At 35.5% G+C, this 22,342-nt stretch overlaps 3 protein-coding genes across 6 annotated transcripts; 1 reads left to right on the top strand and 2 right to left on the bottom strand.

The window, feature by feature from the left end:
- Positions 1–2,200: 2,200 nt before the first annotated feature.
- LOC138317796 (mitochondrial intermembrane space import and assembly protein 40-B-like) lies at positions 2,201–10,756 on the bottom strand. 4 transcript variants are annotated; one of them, XM_069259690.1, is made up of 3 exons: positions 10,603–10,756; positions 8,584–8,682; positions 2,201–3,912 (listed from the first exon to the last, which is right to left on the bottom strand). In XM_069259690.1, exons 1-3 carry the CDS (start codon positions 10,622–10,624, stop codon positions 3,644–3,646), a joined length of 390 nt encoding a protein of 129 aa, XP_069115791.1. In that variant the 5' UTR covers positions 10,625–10,756; the 3' UTR covers positions 2,201–3,643. The 4 variants fall into 4 exon arrangements, with proteins under 4 accessions (XP_069115791.1, XP_069115792.1, XP_069115793.1 ...); XM_069259691.1 differs by lacking the exon at positions 10,603–10,756 and adding an exon at positions 10,143–10,551; XM_069259692.1 differs by lacking the exon at positions 2,201–3,912 and adding an exon at positions 5,897–6,748.
- A 1,825-nt stretch (positions 10,757–12,581) lies between these two features.
- On the bottom strand, positions 12,582–13,145 carry LOC138319545 (uncharacterized). Its single transcript, XM_069262696.1, has one exon. The coding sequence runs from the start codon at positions 13,143–13,145 to the stop codon at positions 12,582–12,584; it is 564 nt and encodes a 187-aa protein (XP_069118797.1).
- A 2,549-nt stretch (positions 13,146–15,694) lies between these two features.
- Positions 15,695–21,630, top strand: LOC138317795 (lectin-like). The gene is made up of 5 exons (XM_069259688.1): positions 15,695–15,835; positions 17,526–17,620; positions 18,632–18,728; positions 19,244–19,466; positions 21,568–21,630. The coding sequence occupies exons 1-5, from the start codon at positions 15,802–15,804 to the stop codon at positions 21,572–21,574; spliced, it is 456 nt and encodes a 151-aa protein (XP_069115789.1). The 5' UTR covers positions 15,695–15,801; the 3' UTR covers positions 21,575–21,630.
- The last annotated feature ends 712 nt before the right edge of the window (positions 21,631–22,342 follow it).

Here is a 22,342-nt window from a genome sequence, read left to right as displayed (position 1 = left end):
CCAATAGAAGCGTTTAAAAGACAAAGACAATATTATAATAAAAGACTAGCTACTAGGCCTATAATTTCCGGAAACAAAGTAAGAGGTACATGGGGGATGTGCCTTGGCGAAATATTGAACAATTTTTGATAAAAATAAATGTACTTGGTAAATGTTTTAAGTTTGAATTTGGATAATTCATCAAGTATCAAATGCCATATTAAAATGAAATTTATTTATTTTCAAAATATTTTGGCTTTATCAGAGATTTAGATCTTACGATGTATAAGTCCCTGCCTTTTGCTTAATTATGAATAATATCTGTATTTAATTTTGTGCTTATTGTTGCCAAATGTCGATTATTTAGGGCAAAAACTTCATATAGAAATTGACCACAAAACCGCAAGGTCCATGTCTATTATCGTGATCGCCTTGGAGCATAATAAATAATTTCACATGGACTTTAAAACGATTCAAATGGTATCCGAGAAAGTATGGTATCGTAACTTTATTGTATCATAAGTTTTGTTATGTTTACGCTTTTGCTTAAATAATGTTCAACGGCATTTTGCTTATCTATGATACTAAATTATTTTAATATATGTATTTACCATTTGCAATTAAAGACCCACTACCTTTCGAAAACAAATATTATAATAGTAATAGTAATTCTTAAAAGCAGAAATAACATCAGAAATATGTATCGATGGCCTAAGTTAAGGTTATAACACGAAACAGATTTCCTGCGTAACAGTGGCGATTCTGGTGCAGTGATAGTCAACTAATACACGGTAATTAGGACGTCATCGGAAAACGTAAGACGACCCGCGTTATAAAAAATAACAATTGATTTAATTTAATAACATTGTTTAGAGGGTGATGATAAGTGTAGGATTACCGTAAAAAGCTAATAACGTTTGCAACTCTACAAAATAATCATTCTAGCTCATTTTACATTTACGTTTTAGAAATTAAAAGCCGTTTCGGAAAGGTAGTGGGCCTTTAAAAAGTTTCTCTTTTGATTCACACTTTATTAGTGTATAATCAGTCAATTTTTACGTTTTCCTATGGTAGTAGTACATAATGGTACACTTGTCTGATTAACCTGACCTATAGGCAGCCATCGGCTTAAAGTCTAATTTTAATTTTCTGTTGTTAAATACATGTACATGGTATATACTTTTGTTCACAAGAACTAATGTTATTTGTATGAATAATAAGTAATATTTGTATGCGACTTTAAGTAAAAATAAATACAACATGTATATAAACTGTTTGATGTATGGGACTATCTAGGTGAGACAGTGTCAATACCAGAATTACCTAGGTTAAAGTGACCTGAATTTTAATTACCTTTACTTAAATTACAAAAAGGCTTGTTGGAGCTCACTCTCCATTACACTTATGTATTTTGAGGCACTGAAGTGTCAAAATTTGTATATAGGTCCACCTCATCCTCGATACTCCAGGGGTTCCAATCACTTATGATCTCTACACCCATGGACTATCTCAAAGTAAAACTGAAGACAACAGAACAGAACAGGTAATTTAGTCCTTTGATGCACATCAAAAGAGCCGTATAACAGTACACTGTGGTTGACTGTGTGGCTTTGAAGTTGGGCGTCGCTCTCTCTGTAGAATTCAAAGGAAATTTGTTCTGGCCTGTGATTGGTTCAGAGTTTTTTCTGTGAGCTGCCTTCAGTTTTACTATGTCAGATAGTCCAGGGCATAGAGATCGTAAGTGATCAGAACCCGAGTATCAAGGATGGGTCCACCTAGGCAACGGAAGCATATAAACAACCTTACATTAAACAACATTTGTGGACTTAAACTTGTCAAATTAACTTGTGGTAATATATACCTAATGCTATGTGATATTGAGGAATGGCCTTGAACTCGTGACCTTGACAAAGTGATGAATCTACAACTTTTCTTGGGTCCTTACCATCTACCAGTTTAAACAATGCCTTCAGCATTATGCAGACCTTCCAGAATTTCTATGAAAAATAGATCCTTACAAAATTCTTTAAATATGAGGCTCATGATTAGCATATACGGTAGATTTAAGACTTTATGGCTTGAAAATGAAGATGAGAATGTCTAAAAGTGTAAATTAGGTCCTTCTGATATCAAGGATTAGAAGAGTATAGATATATCATTCCTCCTTTAGTGTAAATACCAATCAAATTAATGTCTTAAACATTTAAAACACAAAAGGAAATTATTTTTGATTACATTTATTGTTCAGTCAGAATTCATTCTACACAGATTATTTAGTTGTCACAATCAATTCACTCATACTCAAACAGAAAAACACAGTCAATACCTAATAGCCAATGCCCAGCACATCTCCATTGAATTAATGTATTACACAAAAACATTCCTTCTGCAGAAAATTGTAGTATTTTCTTCAAGATGTTTGGCCTAACATAGAAAAATGTCTATTCATGAAACAATACATAAACTCCAAACAATAAAACAAATATAAGATGGATGTTTCATGTAATACAGTAACAGACAAATGAAGAATGGGCTTTTTTTCAGTAAAACATATTCATAAAGCACTAACATACATACAATTTAAGTAGATAACGATCAAGTAAGAAATAATATGACTACAGAGAACCAATACTTTCTCATAGGAGAACACATACATATATATGTATACAATGAAAAAACCCAAATACATCTGTATTATTGTGTACATACACATAGCAGAATATCCTATCCTATCTGCCAATTGGTCAGACTGACTTAGTTACAAAAACCTGTATATCGTGGTATAGATGATAAAATTAAAACAGGTCAGATGACTTACCTGGAACATTTCTATTGACCAAATGCTAAACAATATGGTGGCGAATAAAACCAAAGGTCGGATGTTTAAGCCATTCAGCTACTGTAAAAAATTTTGCCACTGCAACCCAAAGTAGTAAAACGCTCAACAATCCCTGGAGCCACTTTGAGCAGGAGGATGTACATTAGAATGTTGGAAGTCTAAACCACTATGTCACAGATCTAAGAACAGGACAGTTTCACCAATAACCCACTTGGTGACACTGGTGGAGGGCTGGAGGTAGATAACAACTTCACTTGACTATAATGGTCCAATTAACGTTACACATGTTTAACAATAGGTTGGTATAAAATTATAAATAAAATATTGTTTGTTTAGAAATTATTGACTCACTCAGTGCCAGCCACAACCATTTCTTGACATCTACAGAATCAAAATCTTTTTTTTTATCGTAACTTTGAAAATTCTAGAAAACAATTTTTTCAATTCAAAATTAAGCTTGGTGCTAAGATGCTTGAAATTGCAGAGGCTGTTGATAGTGTTTTACATTCAGTATAGTGAGGGTTATGGATATTCTTTATTTAGATATACAGTGTTATTAAAATCTTTGGAAATAAATAAAATTTTCCTGCCAATTGACCTACTCTCAAACTGTGTGGTGGGCCACTCTATCCCAAACAGAATACATATCTAAGGACGACCTTAGTTATATTCCACATAAAACTTGTTCAATTTTCTATTACCGGTACACATGTTTGGTAAATGTTCCATCATTTATGATTATAAGACTTAGGCTACTCTGAGATTTAAGAACATGTCCAATCGATACTACCTGAATACTTGTATATTACTAATAAGCATAAACTATTATGATGTTTTTTGAGATTTGTCTGCTGTTCCTTTGTCCACTGCTTCACTTTCCTCCTCCTCTGGACCTTTGTAATGTTCGGGATATTTGTCCATACACAGTTTTACTTCGTGGAACTTCTCTAGACAGGCATCAGCCTTCTCTTCATTGTCCATGTTGTCATGGATACATTGGAAGAAGTCTCTCATCTCCACGCCACACCTACTGGCCACCATACTACCGCGACATGCACACTCCCAGTTCAGACTTCCATTCTCATCAACAAAACCTGCAGACAAACAAAAACACATGACGAAACTAATACAGAATTATATATGAACTATCATCTGTTTGATCATAAAATACAGCCAATATATACTTTCACTCAGGGGTTACAATTAGTGTCGTTATACCCACCCCTGGAATATGTCAGAACAAAACTCTAGGCAGCTAGGGAGAAAAAAACAGATCAATCACAGGCCAGCAAAAAAGATCACAGAGAGCAACTGTTGAACACCCGACTTCAAAGCATATTGTATTCACAGGGATTTTAACTATACTAGTGGAAAAAAAACCCTCCATGAATAAGTTCCAAATACCGTATTCGACCCAATAAGCGCCCAGAGTACTTAAGAAATTAAAGCAACTCAGGGGGCACTTAATTGAAACAAATTTGGACTTGCTTTTCATGAGATAATTTTTCAAAGTAAGCCATAAATCGAAAGTTGAAAAATGGGAATGGGCGCTTATAGGGATGGGGATACTTATTGGGTGAATACCGTAGTAATTTTCCGCGAAAATGTGCACCTACAAAATTTTACAACCATATAGCACTGTCAACCACAATGTACCATTATTCGATTCTTTTGATGGATAATCTACCGGTCTCATCTTTTTTTCAAACAGGTTTGCTAGGACCTATTCCAGGGATGGATATTACGACAGTGACAGTAGCCCTTGAAATGTCGAGGATGTGCCAAACACAGCAAATGACATTAGATAGATGAAGATGTCAGTCATATGAAAGAAAACATAATCAAAGTTTAAGGATTTCCCTAAAGTTGGATTAATAAAAGTTCTTAAACACCAAATTTCAGAAATCTGATCATCTCCAAGCTATCTAGATAATCATATAAGTGGTTGGTGGTCTTTTAAAATTAATAATAATTAATACAACCACATGGACCACTCAAAACACAAATGTATCATATTCCTACCTATGTAAAACATTCTTTAACATTCTTTTTTTGTCGCCTTTGAAAGCAAGCATCATTTTCTGAGAAAGTTCGAAATGTATAACTATGTTGTGAAAAGCTTCTCGAGGTATCAAATATCACATTTTAATTTGGGTGAATCTGTGAATTTAGCGAAATCAAAACCTCTGTGAATATTTATTTAGCAACTATACAATAGTTAAATGTGGGTTTGTTTCATTATCATAAAATATGTGCTTTAATGGAACTTATTCACACACCATGTGACATCTGATAAGGTTTGTGCGGGACTATTGTTTCCATATTGGTGATCATGGAATACTGCTAAAAGACGATATCCCATGCTAACATCATTTGAGAGGGGGGTGATTACAAAGATTATGTTCCATCAGCACTGAAGATACTAGTCATGCACAAACGTTATCAGGTAATGTATTAGAACCAATGTAATGATTATATTTCAATTTAACACATTTCCTATACAAAGATGTTCAATTGATTTTCGCTCATTTCACTTTAGATACGTTTTAGATGGAGTCCCTGGGACACCCATCATTATAAACTGTTCTGAAAATAAAAACTCAAGATATTAATACATATTGTTAAATCAACTTTATTAAAACTGATTTTAGGAAATCAGTTTCAAAAGACACATATAGACGTACCCAAATTTGATATTCAAAATAAAATGAATTGTCGAAAATTTGAATATATCAAATACATTGCTCAAGTTCATGCTTACATTATGAATAACAGTTATATATATTACTATATATCATTAGCAAGTTCACTCAAATTTGAAATACTTTCAATTGCAAAGCTGGATTCTGTTTTTGGCAAAAGAAATGTCCTGATCATTATTGATTATTAGCTGACGTCACAGTATTCACCATACTGTACACTATTATTTATTTCAGCAAGTTTCAGTTTAAATTATTTCCTGGCAAAGGATTTTAAATACCCTTTTTGGAGGTTTCAAAGAAACTTCCATGATGAAATGAATTCCAGTCCTAACTTGTATACATAAATCTGGGGCCAGTTTCACAAACTTTAAATATAAAATCATTAATAGGAAAGCATTATGAAAGTTAAGCAAAAAAATCTTAAAGATGCTCCACTGCCAACGGACCATAAATGATACCCATCATTTGAGCAATAATTGGTGTTTAATTGTGTATACATATGTCTAATTAACACAAAAAGTAATTTAAAATAATTTATTTTGCTTTCGGTGCATGCACAAACAGTACTGCATTACATATAGGACATAGTGCCACGGAATTTTTTCGGGATGCAATTATTTGTTTTTGATATTTTTATCTTGAAGTAAAATGAAGAGAAAATTACCGTTTGTCAGTGGTGGAGCATCTTAAAGTTAAGGAGCCTTCCTTAAAATCTGCATTGCTTTCCTATGGAAAATTTAAAATTAAAGAATTCCTTAAAGTTAAGAAATGTTTGTGAAACTGGGCCCTGATGACAAAAATACTATGATCTGCAAAAACATCTCTAAATTATGGAGTTAATTTACGTTGTTTCCCTTATCACACACATAAAATAATTATTTCCTCCAAAAACAAGTCCAGTCCAGCTTCCTCCATATGTTTGTTCATGTAGTTATCTTACAGTTACAAATACACATCCATCACAACCAGAGTATTCATATTCTGTCACTTTGAGCCTCTTTCTTTGAGTCCTATTTATCCTCGTTTGTAGGATATTGTTTTGGATATTTATTCATGCACGTCTTCAGGTCCACTAGTTGATCTAAACATATTTGAAACTTGTTACTTTTGTCCATGTTGGCATGAAGACACTGTAGGAACGTCCGTGCTTCCACACCACACTTGCTGGCTACCATACTTCCTCGACACGCACATTCCCAATTCAGTTTACCGTCTTCGCGTAAAAATCCTGTAAACAAAAAACGTTGCCAACATAACAGGAATGTCATTAAATACAACAAGTATCAAAAATACAATTTGACATGAAATTCATTCTCATGGTTATTATTCTACTCTTATACATAATTTAAATTTCTCTCTATACGTTTTTTTTTCAAACAGAAAATTGGCTTCAAATATTATCAAAAGAAATTTGAACACACTATTATTTAAACACGAGATGATGTGAGGCATCATGTTTTTTTCTTTTATCTTTTTTTTTTTTTTTTTAATAGGAAAACTATGTTATTGTTACACACTAAACTGTGTTATAGAAAATGATATGAGACAAAGGTTCAATGTCACTCATACTGTAATTGTCATTAATTTCAAAATGCTTGATTAAACTATTTAATAAAATTGAAAAAAAAAGAGTGAAAACTTACACAAGGCTTGTCCAACAGGGTCCAGGAATCGGTATTTAATGACAAGCTTCACAGATGAATTAGTTATCATCATTGTCATAATCAGGTAAATAACATTGTTTTTAAAGTTTTCTTTGTGTTTGACTAATTTTATTTTTACATTAATGTATTGCTGGCCCATGATAAATGAGCAATAGAATCAAAGGACATCTGTTGGAAATGCCAGTGTATAAGAGACTGCTCCTTTCTTCATATTGCACAGTAATGCTGTCCCTGTAATTTCCTTACTACCGTATTTACTGTGATTAGTGTCCCTCCCCCTATATGCACCACGACCATCCCCTCTTCTGGAGGAGATGACATTATATAAATGCCCCCTTCCATCCCTAGATTTAAAAATGTTTTATATCTGTGTGATGCTATATAACATCTGCATTAATGTATCCCATATTACATGAAATTGCAATTTGTTGACATTCACATGTGAATCATGGCGTAATAATATCTAAGTAGCAAAGGAAAGAATTCATATGCATGTTTATTGCGACAGATTAATGTACCATGAGTAAAGAAAGAGTTAAAATAGAAGTTTTTTGTCCACAACTTACATTTTTGTTACTTAAAAAGTGCCCCTCTTTGTTATAATTTTTTAATGCACCCTGGGTGCTAATAATGGTGGGTTCGGTTTATTTTTTGTTTATTTTTTGTTTATTCTTTAGAGTGATTACTTAATAAATAGTCTCATTACATATAGAATGGAAATAACTTCACATCTGAGTGACTTTATGCCAGAGCAGCTAGATATGCAGAGAGTATGTTGTTTCTGACTTCCCAAAATCAGATTCGGTTCCTCAATATGGAAGCACATAATATAATCACTTTATTTATCAATAAATCCCCCTGGTGACCAGTGACTTCCCTCATGTTATATTTTTTATATATCACTAATATAATATATCCTGGGGCGCTTCTCAATGGCTGGAAATCCATTATGACGACATGACTTGACGTCAGGATTCAAGGACATTGTGACAAAATGGCTGCCTGGCACTCTACTGGAAATTGCATCACATTATGTTGTTGAAATCCTTCAAAGTCTAGGTTGTTGCATCATTGGGGACCCATGAGTGATCACACTACATTATGTAGTAGAGTCTAATCACTTGTGGGTCTCCCACGATGAGGTTGTTGTAGTTATGTGATAAAAAGACAAGTATCCTGAATTAGTATTAATTTCATAAAATTGAAAATTTTATTTTTTGCTTGCCAAGGCTCACGAAAATAAAATCTTCATTTCACAAAATCTCATATGAAATGAAAACTCATTCAAGATCCTATATATGTGTATTTGCCAGATTGATGAAATATGACATCGCCCCAGCCAACGCAGTTTATCTATTTTACGTTCACTTGTTGGATATCTTGTCTAAATATTGCATACCTTTAACAAAATTTTCTGGTCTGTCAATCTCCTCCGGTATAGGTAGTTTACTTGGCTCGTTAGCATCTTCTGTTGTTAGAAATACATATTTGTCTTTACCTGACAATAAAAATGAAACATGTATGAGATCATGCTATACAAAAAATTGAAGAGGAATTACATTCTCATTTAACATAACAATATAAGATAGCTCTAGCTATTAGTACAATACATCGTTTTTGACTTTTGACAATTCTACATAATACATACATACAAGACGGAACAAGATATTATTTCATGAGCAACATGGAAAACACTGTTTATCGGGTAATAAAAAAAAGTGACATAGAATAAAGGTATTGGGGATATTAATACATGTATTGAGTCTATGAAAGACCTTTTAGAAAATTATGAAGAGAAGTTAGTCTGCTGCTAATTACTAACTCAGAGTGATAGAACACTATAAACAGAAACGTAAGAGATAAGGTCAATGATTTTAAGGTCATCTGACCCAAAGACATCATGCTTCATTCATCATTGTGCGGCGTCAGTTGTTCTTAAAATTTTCCATACAATTAATTTCTTCTCAATCACCATAAGGCTCAGATACTGATAATATATTTTGGCCTGTATCATACTGGGATAAGGGCTCCCTATTTATTTATATATATGACCTTGCACCTTTATTCAATGTCAAAAGGATCAAAAAAGCTAAAATCTTTAACAGATTCTTGTCAACAACTAAGAGGCCTAGACCTGATATTGGGCTTGTGTTACATTGGGCTTTGGAAATCCATGGTTGCACATTATGGAGAATTCCACCTTACATTATGACTGAGATAATCGCTTTGATCTCATTGGCTTAATCACTGAAAACAAAAGTTGTTATGCTCCTTTTGGGACCTCTCCTTGTTTAACGTTGGTGTAACCCACACACTAGAGACACCTGGTTAAAATACATGCATAATTCATGCAAGTGTGTCACCATGCATGATGGATTTCCAAAGCCCTATACAGGTCATTGTCTCATTTATGTTGAAACAGGGTTGCTACAAATGTATCTTCTTAGTGATGTCACTTTGTATATTTTGTGTTATTAGTGTAAGATAATTTTGAAAGAAATAATTTTATCTCTCTTACAACGATAGTAAGCATTTCTGTGAAGCTTACTAGAAATGTTGTTCTTTTTATCTGTTAAAGCTTGGTGGGGTAACATAGATTTTGTTGTCTCGTCGAGCTTTCCATCCTATTCGTCTATTTATTACATAATAGTACATGTTTATCTAGACCCCAAAGTCTTCTAAATATGGTCCATGGGCACTCTGGTGGGTCCAAATTGATATAAACTGTAGCAGTGGTGGTATAATAATCCCTATTGAGATTCCTCCTCGAGACATTTTATTCGGACGTTTGATAGATGTCTCTCGTCAGACATCTATTAAACATTCGAATATGAAAGAGTCTTGAGGAGGAATCTCAATATAGGAATAAGTGGTATAAGTGTCGACTCATACATATGTATGTCTTACTCCAACAATAATGTTAGGGGTATAGCACAACGAGACACATTTGATCATTACGTTGTGTGAAGTGTAGCATGATTGGACCGAGTCGATCATCGGTGATCAGCTGAGGTAGCTCAGCGGTAGAGCATACAGTTACTGTTCGGAGGTCACGGGTTCCAATCCCGGTCTGGCCGCTACATTTCCTCCTCTCCACTTACAAATGTATAAATGTATTTGTATCAGATCCCAGCGAATTAAGAGACCCAACGGGGACGTGGTTGTTTTTCCACTAACACATACTCCATTGTTATACACCATCATACAACAGTTACAACTTTATTTTGCATGAATATACTGACACCACCACGACATACTGTTCTTGTCTTACATCAGCTGGGGAAAGAGTGATCATGACCTTTACCAGGCCAGAAGCCGGTTAAAATTTATGACGACATTTACGGTAAACTCAGGCGAATCAACCACTTTCCGACGAAATTCAAATATCTTTTCATCTCATACTCTCCAAAATACATACCGTCTTCCTGGCAAAAGGACATTGTAGAATATTTCTGCCGTTAGGCGTTACGAAATCAAGCAGTCAACACAACAAATGCACGTGTGTTTATCGTCTAAATAGGACGAACGAAACATTGTGCTTTATTGCGTGCAATACAAACATTCAGCTGACAGCGTGAAGCGCCACCTCGTGCCACACGAATGTAATAGGCGTGATAACTCTAAGAAAACTTGCGGTACATTATTTTTCGTAAACAATATGGTATTACATTTACAACGTACAAATTGTACATTGTTTAGTATCGATTGCTGATATTTATATTTAGTCTATATAAATTTAGCTATAAAGTATGACTTTGATGTAGACAAAAAAAATGTCTGTTCAGGTTACTGTACAGTAACGTTACCCGACCGTCCCTAATGTTTTTCCACTTTTCTAGGATTTTTTTACCGACCCTATTTTTTTGCCAATGTAACCCGAAACAGACATTATTTTTAGGAAATAGAGTAGGAAGAGTAAAGTATATAGAGAAAGCATAGAGTGAGGAGTCGTCTGCTATACCTATATCTATTAATTTGGAAGACGACTCCTAGTTCCTAAAAGGTCCTATCATGGCATCGTCTAGCAGCAACTAGCCCTACCCATCAAGAGCAGGTGGAAAGGAAGGAACCTAGACTATCAATTTGGTATTTAGATTCTACAATTTTGAAGCCCTTTTAATTTATCTATGTAAAAATATCTAAACTATATCTTGTACCTATACCTATCCTCTGGGCCGGCGTTACCACACCTAGTCTTCATCGAATGACCGCAGAGGAGTTTTTATCGTGCAAGACTGGGCATTCTTACACGGCGTGTTTCGACCCCTTATAAACTCGGTACACTCTCAGGATGGGGGTCTACAGTGATGATCAGTAAGTGCGCGTCGGTGGTGGGTCTCCAGCTACTGGTGTCCTTCTTCATCCACATCCAGCATAAAGATCGTTTTGCTGCCTTAGCCATCCTCTGCACTGCTGTCCTTCTGGTCCTGCCCGACAACCCTAAATGCAGATAGCCTTCTACATTCAGTAATGAGATGGTACGGAACTGATTTATGCCCTCTGAGTTGTCTTCCTTAGGTACGAAGCAACCCTCAGCCTTTTGCCAGCAAGAGGGTATTTTTCCTTTCCTCCAAATGACTTTGACTAACTTCCATAGATGCCTCAAAATCTTCGGACAGTTTTTGTAGACCTTGTACGGGATTCCATTGGGCCCGGGTACTGATCCAGATCGGGCTTTCTTGACAATTTCTTAGACCTCATTCCATGATGGTTCCTTGCCGTCAAATGGTATCCCTGGTTCTGGCACTGCCTCTATCCTTTCACATGGGCCTAGTGGTCTCCCCTGCTGTTTATCTCCATGTGTTTCTGATAGGTGTCTCTCTACCTCCTCTCTAGAACTCTTCAGCGACCATGACTTAGACCCTTCCGGTGTTGATTTGGTTAGTCTGTACGGGTTTGCTATGAACTTAGCCCTCTTTTCCCACTCCTTCCTGGCTTTCCATATTCTCTCTGCTCTTGGAAGGTTGTTTCTCTTCTCTCTCAGAATAGCTCTCAACTCACTCAAACCAATCTTCTCCTCCTCGTTTGCTGTCTTAAATTGTTTGGTGATAGTCCTGATTTCCATTCGGAGGCTGAGTATCTCCTTTTGGCGCATGTTGTGTGTTACATGTTTCCTGCTACCACATTGCTTTGTTCCATAGTGCTCTAGTCCCACTGCGTACACTAATGTTGACAGTGATGTTATCTTCGTGTGTACGTCGCCTATCAATGTCTTCTGCAAGATCTTATCGAGGTCATTGTCAAATGCTTCCCACCGTTTATCTTCTGAAGATGGCAACTGTACTGCCTTCTTCCTGGTAAGTATGAATTGGGTTCCGACTACCAGTCTCCGCCTCAACATAGTCCTGATCCACTTCAGTGGGTAGGAGGTCCTCAGCAATATGGTGTTCTTCCTGGCTAGAGTCTTCCTCCGGGGAAGCCTCTGCATCCAACCTCAACGGGGTAGTTCCATGTATGCCAGCCCTGCTCCCTGCATTCCGTCAGCAGTGCCTCATACTTCGCCCTCTTCCTTTCATGTGCTTCACTGCACCTTTCCTCCCATGGGACTGTTAGTTCGATGATGATGATGTCTTTCTTTGTTCCTGGTGACCATAAAACCATATCCGGTCTGAGGTTGGTGGGAACAATATCCGGAAAAGTTAATCTCTGGTTGAGATCTACCTCCAGCCTCCAGTCCCCAGCTGTCTGGCTGATAATTCCGGTTGACTTCTCAGATCTGGATGTCTGCGTATGCTTGGACCTTGGTTGACAGGACCTGACGCTCTTCCGTTCTTTTTCCAAAACACCAGTCAGCTCCCTAAGGACTTGGTTGTGGCGCCACGTATATCTCCCCTGTGATAAGGCCACATGACAGGAGGTGAGTATGTGTTGGAGAGTTCCTCTCTGTCCACACAGAGGGCAGTCTGGTGTTTCCACAAGGTCCCATCGATGGCAATTTGCTGGTGTTGGTACATTGTACATGTAGCTACATGTGAAGGATATACGGTGTCTTGAGATCCATTTTGCTACCAGTAAACTCAGAGATTTAAATTGTAATCTCTGGTATAATTTACAGAGAAGGTTTTTTTTAACGACACATTGACTTTTTTATGCATACAGTCTTAAATTTTCGATATGTTACATATTTCTGTTTGGTATACTAGTTAAACTGTGACCCAGAATCATGATCTTTAAAGGCCCGACTATACTTATTAAATGCAGTACATGTGTACCTTTCCGAAACGATTTTTAATTTTTATAATGGAAACGTGGAACGAGAAAAGATAATTTCGTTGAACCATAAAAGATATCATTTAATGTAGCGCTTACCAGTCACCTTCTAAACAATTTAATCAAAATAAATCAAATGTTTTTTTTTGTTTTTTTTTTAAATATAAAAATATAAACTTTATTTATTTTACATCGATTGAGAAACAAGTTATACAACTTATGTAAATCATTCTCGATGGCCCGGATGTAAGCACGCGAGGGGTCTTAAATGTCGATTAACATTTTCTGAAGTTTTATTATTTAAAAGAAACCTTAAATTTTTGCTTCGGAAAGGTACTTGACATTTAAACAAGAGCAAAAGTGGTACATATCTATTGTTAATACGTGGAAAAAATTAGAACAGAACAAAGCGTTTCTCAATGTTAAGCGTTTGCCGCCAGATATACAATTCTAACATATTGTCTTATTACGTTATAAACATAAGTACTATATGAGTACACATTTACAAAATGTATTTCGTCATTTCGTACTACATATACTATCAGAAATATATATTGTATAAGCATACATGTATACATATGTTTACAGACATACATGTAGTATTTCCATAGTCTGTGCTGACGGCAGAGGCATATTTGGACCTAGCTACTGGAGTGTCCATAGGCCATTTTAGGTGTTAAAAAATTGGAAAACTTTTTAGAATTTGATATAGAGTATGATTTTTACCGATTTTTAATTTAGACACATAAAAAGCCTGTGTACACCCCGATGAGCCCAAATCTATATACATGTACATATCTATACATTAAATGTTCTTGCATAAGCTGGGTCCCGTATTTTGAGCCCGTTAGAAAGTTCCAACGCAAACGCACATTACATGTAATTAAACCGTTATTTCAGTACAAGAATGTTTTACATCTTCTCTTAGCTACAGGGTGTACTTCAAGGGCATGAAACGAGCTCTTTTGGACTAACTTAAAATTTGAAGTCTCCAAATTCTTTTCGAACATGCGTGGTTCTAAATAAAGTACAAAAATTATATTATGGTTTTATATGACTAGTTTTTGTGCACTTTGAAAGCAAAGAAGCAAGGTCAAGTCGGATTATGACAACCTCATGAGACTGAGAGATGATGACCGGTATCCCCACCGGTGTCATAGTCACGAAGCTCTACGCATAGTCATGATATTTAATGCAGGTCAACAAGCAACAGAGATTCCAGCAGCTACCGGAGGAATGTCTACATGAGTTACGGAGTGCGCAGACCGAGGAATCTGATAAGGGCTGCGAGTGTAAACAGAGGGCTTCATATTGGGTCTGGAGGAAGAATTGAAAGATATGGTTTGGTCACCAGCTACAGCGGAACTCACGAGATGATGACAGGCAACTGAAGGGATGTCATCATACGGAGGATAGCTCAGATGATAAAACAAGTAAATATAACAACGCAGAAGCGAAATCTGATCGGTTACATGGGTAAGGGTGTTCCTGAAAAGGCCTGATCATTCCATTCGGCTCAACTGATGCAGAGAAACGGCATCATGATGAGGTAAGCCAGTAATGGAGTTGTTCAGTGTCAACTTTGGTTACAACCCCTTATATATGGCATACGTATTAATCTTCGTGATGTAAAAGCTTATATTTTCTGTTCTTTACAGATGTTGAGCAGATACGCATGCATGGCATTTGATTTTTTGAAAATTCTAAATGTGAATTTCTCAATGGTTCCTCATTGGATGTCTTTGTTTTATGGACGTTTTCGCATGAAATGGTTCTATGAGTTTCTTATTTCACAAAGCTGCACGACCAGTAATAAGGAGACCTCTTTCGTATGCGTTACGTCTACCAGAGAGGCTATTCCAGTCAGGTAAACATCTTTTGTCTTGACCGTCATAAAGTTTAGCGGGTAAGATCGTCAAAATCCTTCGGATTTCTTGACATTGTAAAGTCTAAAATATGCGAAAATCTGAACATTCCAATAGGTTAAATGGAAACTTATTACCATACATGAACAAGGCGTTACATTCTTTCTATACCTTTATTTCTAGAATATTCTTATTTACAGAACATCAAACCCATTATTTGAGTTCATCTACTTTCACTTTTAAAAAGCACATATCAACGTCTTTCTTATATGCGCCCGTATGAATGCTATGACATGGGAAACTTACAATTTGTACTGGTAGACTTCGGACGCAGAGTGACCTATATATCTTTATAGATATGAATCTATGTTTAGAAGTAGCCGATCACCCAAAATAGGACGTGTGAAAATGAAAAGGCTGGAAATAAATCTACACTTGTATAGATAACCAACGTGCTTAATCAGTACTGGACATACGTACGTCAGTAGGAGAGACATAACACACTTACTTATCTCTGGTTGTTCTTCACGCGGGGCACAAACATGGACGTCAGACTTTTACTTTTAATTTTACCGGGTAAGTATATAAGGTCCCTTTGATTCTGTATTGTCTTTAACCCGTAATTTATGTTGAAACTTTTTGTGTGGTCAAATGTAGTCCGCTAAACCTGCCTATATTATTAGGCTTTTAAATTTTTTTTTTTGCCTAATATATATTTACCCTTTATTTGAGAGTTTACACTCATAAACAGGCTTTTGGTGTTGTACCAAAGAAACAAACACAATTCTTCAACAACTTATGACAGTTGAATGTCTCTTTAGAGAATGAACGACTGGTCAGACGATTGTCCGAATTATATAGCCACATTGAGTGTTTTACTGGATGTTTTAGTGAGGTGTCACTATAAAGTAGACATGCAACAAGTTCTTCACATCTGTAAGGGACAACACAAACACCAGAGACTACTAACATTAGTACTGTTGTAAACGAGTTATGAATTAGCCATGTATACAATGTAGTGAAAGTGTGTGACTGCACAGATCCACTGTACTAGTTCATGTTACAATCGGTGGCAGCGATGGGATGCGGGATTTCCTTACGAAAGTGACAATATATAGAATAGACGCATTTTGTACAACGCAATCACGCGAAAAATGCACTTGAGTACTCTCAAATTCTTATTTACATTAAATGTTCATGCATAACATGTTTTCACTGAACAGTAGGTATGTAATCTTATCAGAAGAAGTGTCGATCTCAGAAATTCGGACATATCATAACGATACCATTTGTTTATGTTCGATGTTCGAGAAATTATGTATTAGAATGGCTGTTTCACAAAAACTCGTATTAAAACCATTTGATTTTTTATATACAATGTAGGATTATAAGACTCTTTCATATGTGGATATGAAGGATAGGGATATTCTACCCGAGGGTCACAAAATGTAGTAAAACCCGAGGCTTGCCGAGGGTTTGCAACATTTTGTGATCCCGAGGGTAGAATATCCCTATCCTTCATATCCACTTATGAAAGAGTATTTTTCTTTCATACCACGACGTTTTACTGCAATTTTACAACTATAATATCCCGCCATTTTGAAATAAATTCGAAGAAATCCACGACTGGAAGTCAATTTCCATACATGAAAAATTACGTGATATTTTCAACACAAATTCCGTTGCTTGCATCTTTTATAGTAAAACCAGTCAATTTTGTGAAAAAAATGTTAAAATTTTACCGAGGAAATAGAGATTTTGTTGACGCCGTGACGTCACGAGGCTGTATTGCATGGGTAGCCATGCAATACAGCCTCAGGCGACATGAGTGTATTGCCCTAGACCAGCCAGTATTACACCGGTAGGTATGAAGGAAAACCTGATATGAAAATGTACATTTACATTATATAATTCTTGTAATAACAGAGTAAATTTCCCTGGTATTTTCAGAGAAAATAACGTAGAATATACATACAATTAAATTGAACCTCCAAAACTGCTATTCATGTAACTATGGAAAATGATATCTAAATGTGAACGTTTTACTATTATGGCAATTCTAGAGTGTTGTTCGTGGAACACTTTGCTTACACAACCTTAAATGTATTTGACGGCGAAATTAAACATGCTTACCAAATAACAAAAGAACACACTTAAACGCCTTAAATTGTTTACCCTTATAAATAATAACATATAACTTTAGCGGCTACAGCGTTCAGCAATGTAAGAAAGCAAATTAAAAACTTTAATGTTTAAATATTTACAGTGGCATACTGCGCATGTCCATCGCCATGGAATCTAGAGTTCCAGAATTCCTGCTACATGATTGTCAAGGAGACCAAAGAGTGGGCGGAAGCTGACGTAATTCTTATATCATTTTGAATGACGTCATTTTAAAGTTGTATTGCTGCTAATTTCACTGTAACGATATGTAACTTAAATATTTGATATTTAAACATTGACATGTAACTTGATGATTTAGCTCCCCAAAAGCATATGTCGGCCTATAAGAGAGCCGAAATCTAGGAATCATATATTCCTGGTTTTGAATAAAGCGCCTTCAATCACCGCCATGTTCAGTGACATCGGATTCCGAATCGTATCACGTGACTGACGTTCGACACGACCTGCACGTGGTGAGCCAGATAACTAGCGTAAGCGCACATGTGTTTGTTTACGTTTTCCTTCTGGCTTATATGAGCAAATCATGCTGGTATATGTCCACAGATAAAGTATTTGAAACATCCAATTTTCACATTACCGTAAAATATTGTGTGTATCAAATATAGTAATGTGCGAGCATTATTTTCTTTGATAGAGTCTGATGAGGTCGACCACATGTTTTGTTTATGAAAAATTGTTGATATTTTCTCTTGGTTTTACACCTCTTGTTTTACTTCGAGATTGTCGCCACGATGTTCGGAAGAGTTCGGAATGATTCGGCATCTTTCGAGCCTATTTTTCACGTGTACATGTTAAAAAGATTTTTTACTTTTATAATTAGAGATACTTCCAGTGCTGCAACATTATAAAAAGTGGTAAAATTAGAAAGTTTAAAACTCAGGCAGACGGAGAAAAATGTATAACACTTAATCAATTTTCACTACGACAAAAAGAGCGAAAGTTATAGATCATACAACTTTAATAACACCGATAAATCATTACACAATGGGTATAAAAACTATACTTAGATACACACTGACATACTTTTTCTCTTTTATAAAACATTAAAATAAGTTTGATACTATTTTCAAGCGACATTATATAATTAAATCATTTGTAAGCTTATTGTGTTTTGATTACAACATATAAAATAATAATAATAATGTCTTTAAGAATCAGCGGTATGGCATATACAAACCAATTTTTCAGAGAAATTGTGGACTTCACCATGCAAGAGGTCACCTTGTAAAAATTGAATCAGCCGAGGAGCAGAATTTCCTCACCAACTACATCAAAGCTCATCAAGGTATGGTATCTAAACAAATAAATCCGGAGACATTTAAAACATTAAGCTTTACAAAGGTTTGCAAGACTAATGATTAAACGAAAGGGGGAGATACCTAGTACTCCTTGTAGTGGCAACATTAATGAATTTGTTAGCGGAATATTTCTGAAATCATCGACTCATTCTATACTCTGTGAACCTTTGATGTGTAACATTAATATATATTGCATTACATCGATCTTTGACAGTGGAATACTAAGGGAGAGTTTTAATATTATTACTTGTATCTTTGACAGAGAAACATCCCGGAGACCTTTTGATATTATTACCTGTATCTTTGACATAGAATAAATTAATATCTGTATCTTTGTCAGGGAAACATTCAGGAGAGCTTTGATATTTATTAAATTATTATCTGTATCTTTAACAGAAAATTTTATGGAGTGTAATGTTATTAATGAAATTATTATCAGTATCTTTGACAGAGAAATATTCCGAAGAGCTTTGATGTTTATTATTACCTGTCTATTTGACAGCGGAATACTCCGGAGAGCTCTGGACAGACGGGACAGACAAGGAGGTAGATAGACATTTTGTGTGGGACTATGATTACCAGGAGATGGTATATACGAACTGGAAGCAAGGAGAGCCAAACAACCAAGGCGGACGCGAACACTGTGTGGAGTATGGGCGCAGCTACAACTACCAATGGAACGACATCCCCTGTGACATGCACTACCAGTCTATCTGTGAATTTGAGTACGCGGATTTCAATATTAGTTGAGTGTGTGCGAGTCCTAGGCTTATTTACTGTTGTGATCAATTTTGGATAGGCTTTGTCCCAATTAATGGTTAAAATTGGTGGCAGAGAATAGCTAGAATACATGGAGAAACCACCATCTTTTGGCATTTGCCTGGCAACTTTAAGATGTTACACAAAGGCAAAACCCCTGCTTTGAGCCTAGATGCCACCTCCAAGGTTACAGAAACACAAATTCCAACTTTAGTTTATACTTAACAGCTATCTGCACGTACTAGAATATAATGTAACAGCACATGGGCTTGATATAATTTTTTTATTCTTAGACAAAGAATATCGCACTCGTACTGGAACATGCAAACTGCATGTTATATGAACAAGAATTCCACGAAAGTGGATGTGTCGCCTGCAAAGCATCACAAAAATAGTTATTTACAGTTGAAAATATTGTTAATAATTGAGTGAGTGTTATAAAGTTCCGCTACTCTTCCAAATATGGATGGATTTGACAAGTATCAAACCATTCCGAGATCTCATTAATTTAAAGCAATATACCAAATTTGGTTAAAATTGGATAATAAATACTAAAGTTATCGAGCGGAAACAAAATATATTTATCTGTTTTGACGAATTTAAAAGTCCTATTACTTTTGCAAATATTGACGGAATTTGACTAGTATCGAAACCCTTTGAGATCTCATAGATATAAGATAAAATACCGAATTTTGTAGAAATCGGAAAATAAATATTTCAGTCATCGAGCGGAAACCATGGATTTTTTTGTTTTGACAATTTTAAAGTCTCATAACTCTTGCAAATATTGACGGATTTTAACCATTATCACACTCATCTGAGTTCACATTGAAATAAAGCAATATATAAAATTTGGTTGAAATCGGACAAGGTATCGAGTGGAAACCATGGATTAATCTGTTTTGACGATTTTAAAGTCCCGTAACTCTTGCAAATATTGACGGATTTTGACCATTATCCAACTCATCTGAGATCACATTGATATAAAGCAATATAACAAATTTGGTTGAAATCGGACTATAAATGCTAAAGTTATCGAGCGGAAACCATGTTTTGGCGATATTAAAACCCCGTAACTCTTGCAAATATTGACGGAGTTTGATTGGTATCGAAGGCATTTAAGATCTCATTACATGTAATATAAAACTATAAACCAAATTTGGTTGAAATCTGACAATGAATACTAAAGTTATTGCACGAAAACCATTTCCCGGACGCCGACGTCGACATTGTGATACCTAAGTGTCGCCCTTGCGTTGCAGGCGACACAAATGTCGCCCTTGCGTTGCAGGCGACACAAAAAGGAAAAAAAATCATTACATGTACGTATGCAACTCTTGAACGAATATACGTACCCGGCCTTCTATACCTTTCGGCCGGGTACGAATTGGTCCCTATGTGTCGTAGTGGAGCACTGCCTTCTGAAAATCACTCGGGCATAGTTTTCTATACTTTTTTGTAGGTTTCCATTTATTTTATGCGTATGCATGCATTTACATATTTTTTGTTTTTCTAAAACAAACATAACTACCATTCTTAATATCTACCCTACCGCTCACATGACGTCAAATTCACAATTTGTGGACTTGCCGTATAAATTCCCTTCAGAAAGACCTTCATATGTATTATGTAAAAATAATAATGCCTCGATGAAAATTTGATATCTTATGTGGTCCCGTTTTATTGCCTAGTAGGTAAGCGATATCTGACAAGTACGATAACAATGCAAACAAACGTTTTATAATGGTTTGCATAATTAGCAGTAATAGGCACCAATTGTAGCTCTAAAGACGACACCATTTTCTGTCAAAAAGTCTTTTGAGCTACAATATTGCAGCTAATGCAACTCTAAAAACGCAAATTATCTCTTATAAACACACCATATGAAACAATATAATTTTGTACATGGCCCCGACTGCAGTAAAACTTAGCAGTACGTGGGACAATTTACATTCACTGAATAAAATGAAGAAATCTTTATTACTAAGACATCATATACCATTAATGTCTGATAATCTTGAAAATAAAATACATTTATTGTGATTTGTTATTTTATATCTTTTACAGGAAGTGAACATGAACATCAAACCACCATAAATTACCTGAATAAATATGTTTACTTGAAAACAATTTGTTGCTGTTTATTATTTTTGTATGTTTAATTTAGGTCATGAACGTGAGAACTAGAGATCAGTAGACCCCTCAAAGGCATAGAGACTGTCATACACCTCTTTTTTTTCTACATGGAAAACATGTTGGCAATATATACATGACTAGAATGTAAAAGTATCGGCTATCTCTCTTGATGGATCCCTGATCCATTAACTTGGCATGTGATATTTCTTATTATTGTTATACATTTTTAGGTATGATTTGAAACAACACGTCTGCCTACATGTAGATATGAGTTTGAGGAATTCTGGATAAAGACTGAAAAAATGTAAGACAGTTACATCACTTGAATTATTTTCTGAGCTACGTGCACATGTACAGTGTAGTTCTCTTGATAGTAGACAGCCACTGAAATACAATTTATTTTCTGGTGGGTTTATTCCCTAACTAGTACTTCATTCAACACATTCCAGTCCTATAGCACAGATTTCTGATGGGTTTACTCTCTAACTAGTACTTCATTCAACACATTCCAGTCCTATAGCAAAGATTTCTGGTGGGTTTACTCCCTAACTAGTACTTCATTCAACACATTCCAGTCCTATAGAAAAGATTTTTGGTGGGTTTACTCTCTAACTAGTACTTCATTCAACAAATTCCAGTCCTATAGCAAAGATTTTTGGTGGGTTTACTCTCTAACTAGTACTTCATTCAACACATTCCAGTCCTA

This window comes from Argopecten irradians, chromosome 3 (assembly GCF_041381155.1).
Source record: "Argopecten irradians isolate NY chromosome 3, Ai_NY, whole genome shotgun sequence".
NCBI classification, from domain to species: Eukaryota; Metazoa; Mollusca; class Bivalvia; order Pectinida; family Pectinidae; genus Argopecten; species Argopecten irradians.
This window is presented reverse-complemented; position numbering and strand designations above follow the sequence as displayed.

Coding starts and splice junctions, on each gene's coding strand:
- LOC138317796 (XM_069259690.1), bottom strand. CDS start 10,624: ATGTCCTTTTGCCAGGAAGACG. Junction 8,683..10,602: donor GTCCTTTTGCCAGGAAGACG/GTATGTATTTTG, acceptor TTTTATTGTCAG/GTAAAGACAAATATGTATTT. Junction 3,913..8,583: donor ACCAGAAAATTTTGTTAAAG/GTATGCAATATT, acceptor GTTTGTCTGCAG/GTTTTGTTGATGAGAATGGA.
- LOC138319545 (XM_069262696.1), bottom strand. CDS start 13,145: ATGTACAATGTACCAACACCAGCAAATTGCCATCGATGGGACCTTGTG.
- LOC138317795 (XM_069259688.1), top strand. CDS start 15,802: ATGGACGTCAGACTTTTACTTTTAATTTTACCGG. Junction 15,836..17,525: donor TTTACTTTTAATTTTACCGG/GTAAGTATATAA, acceptor AAATATTTACAG/TGGCATACTGCGCATGTCCA. Junction 17,621..18,631: donor AAGAGTGGGCGGAAGCTGAC/GTAATTCTTATA, acceptor CCAATTTTTCAG/AGAAATTGTGGACTTCACCA.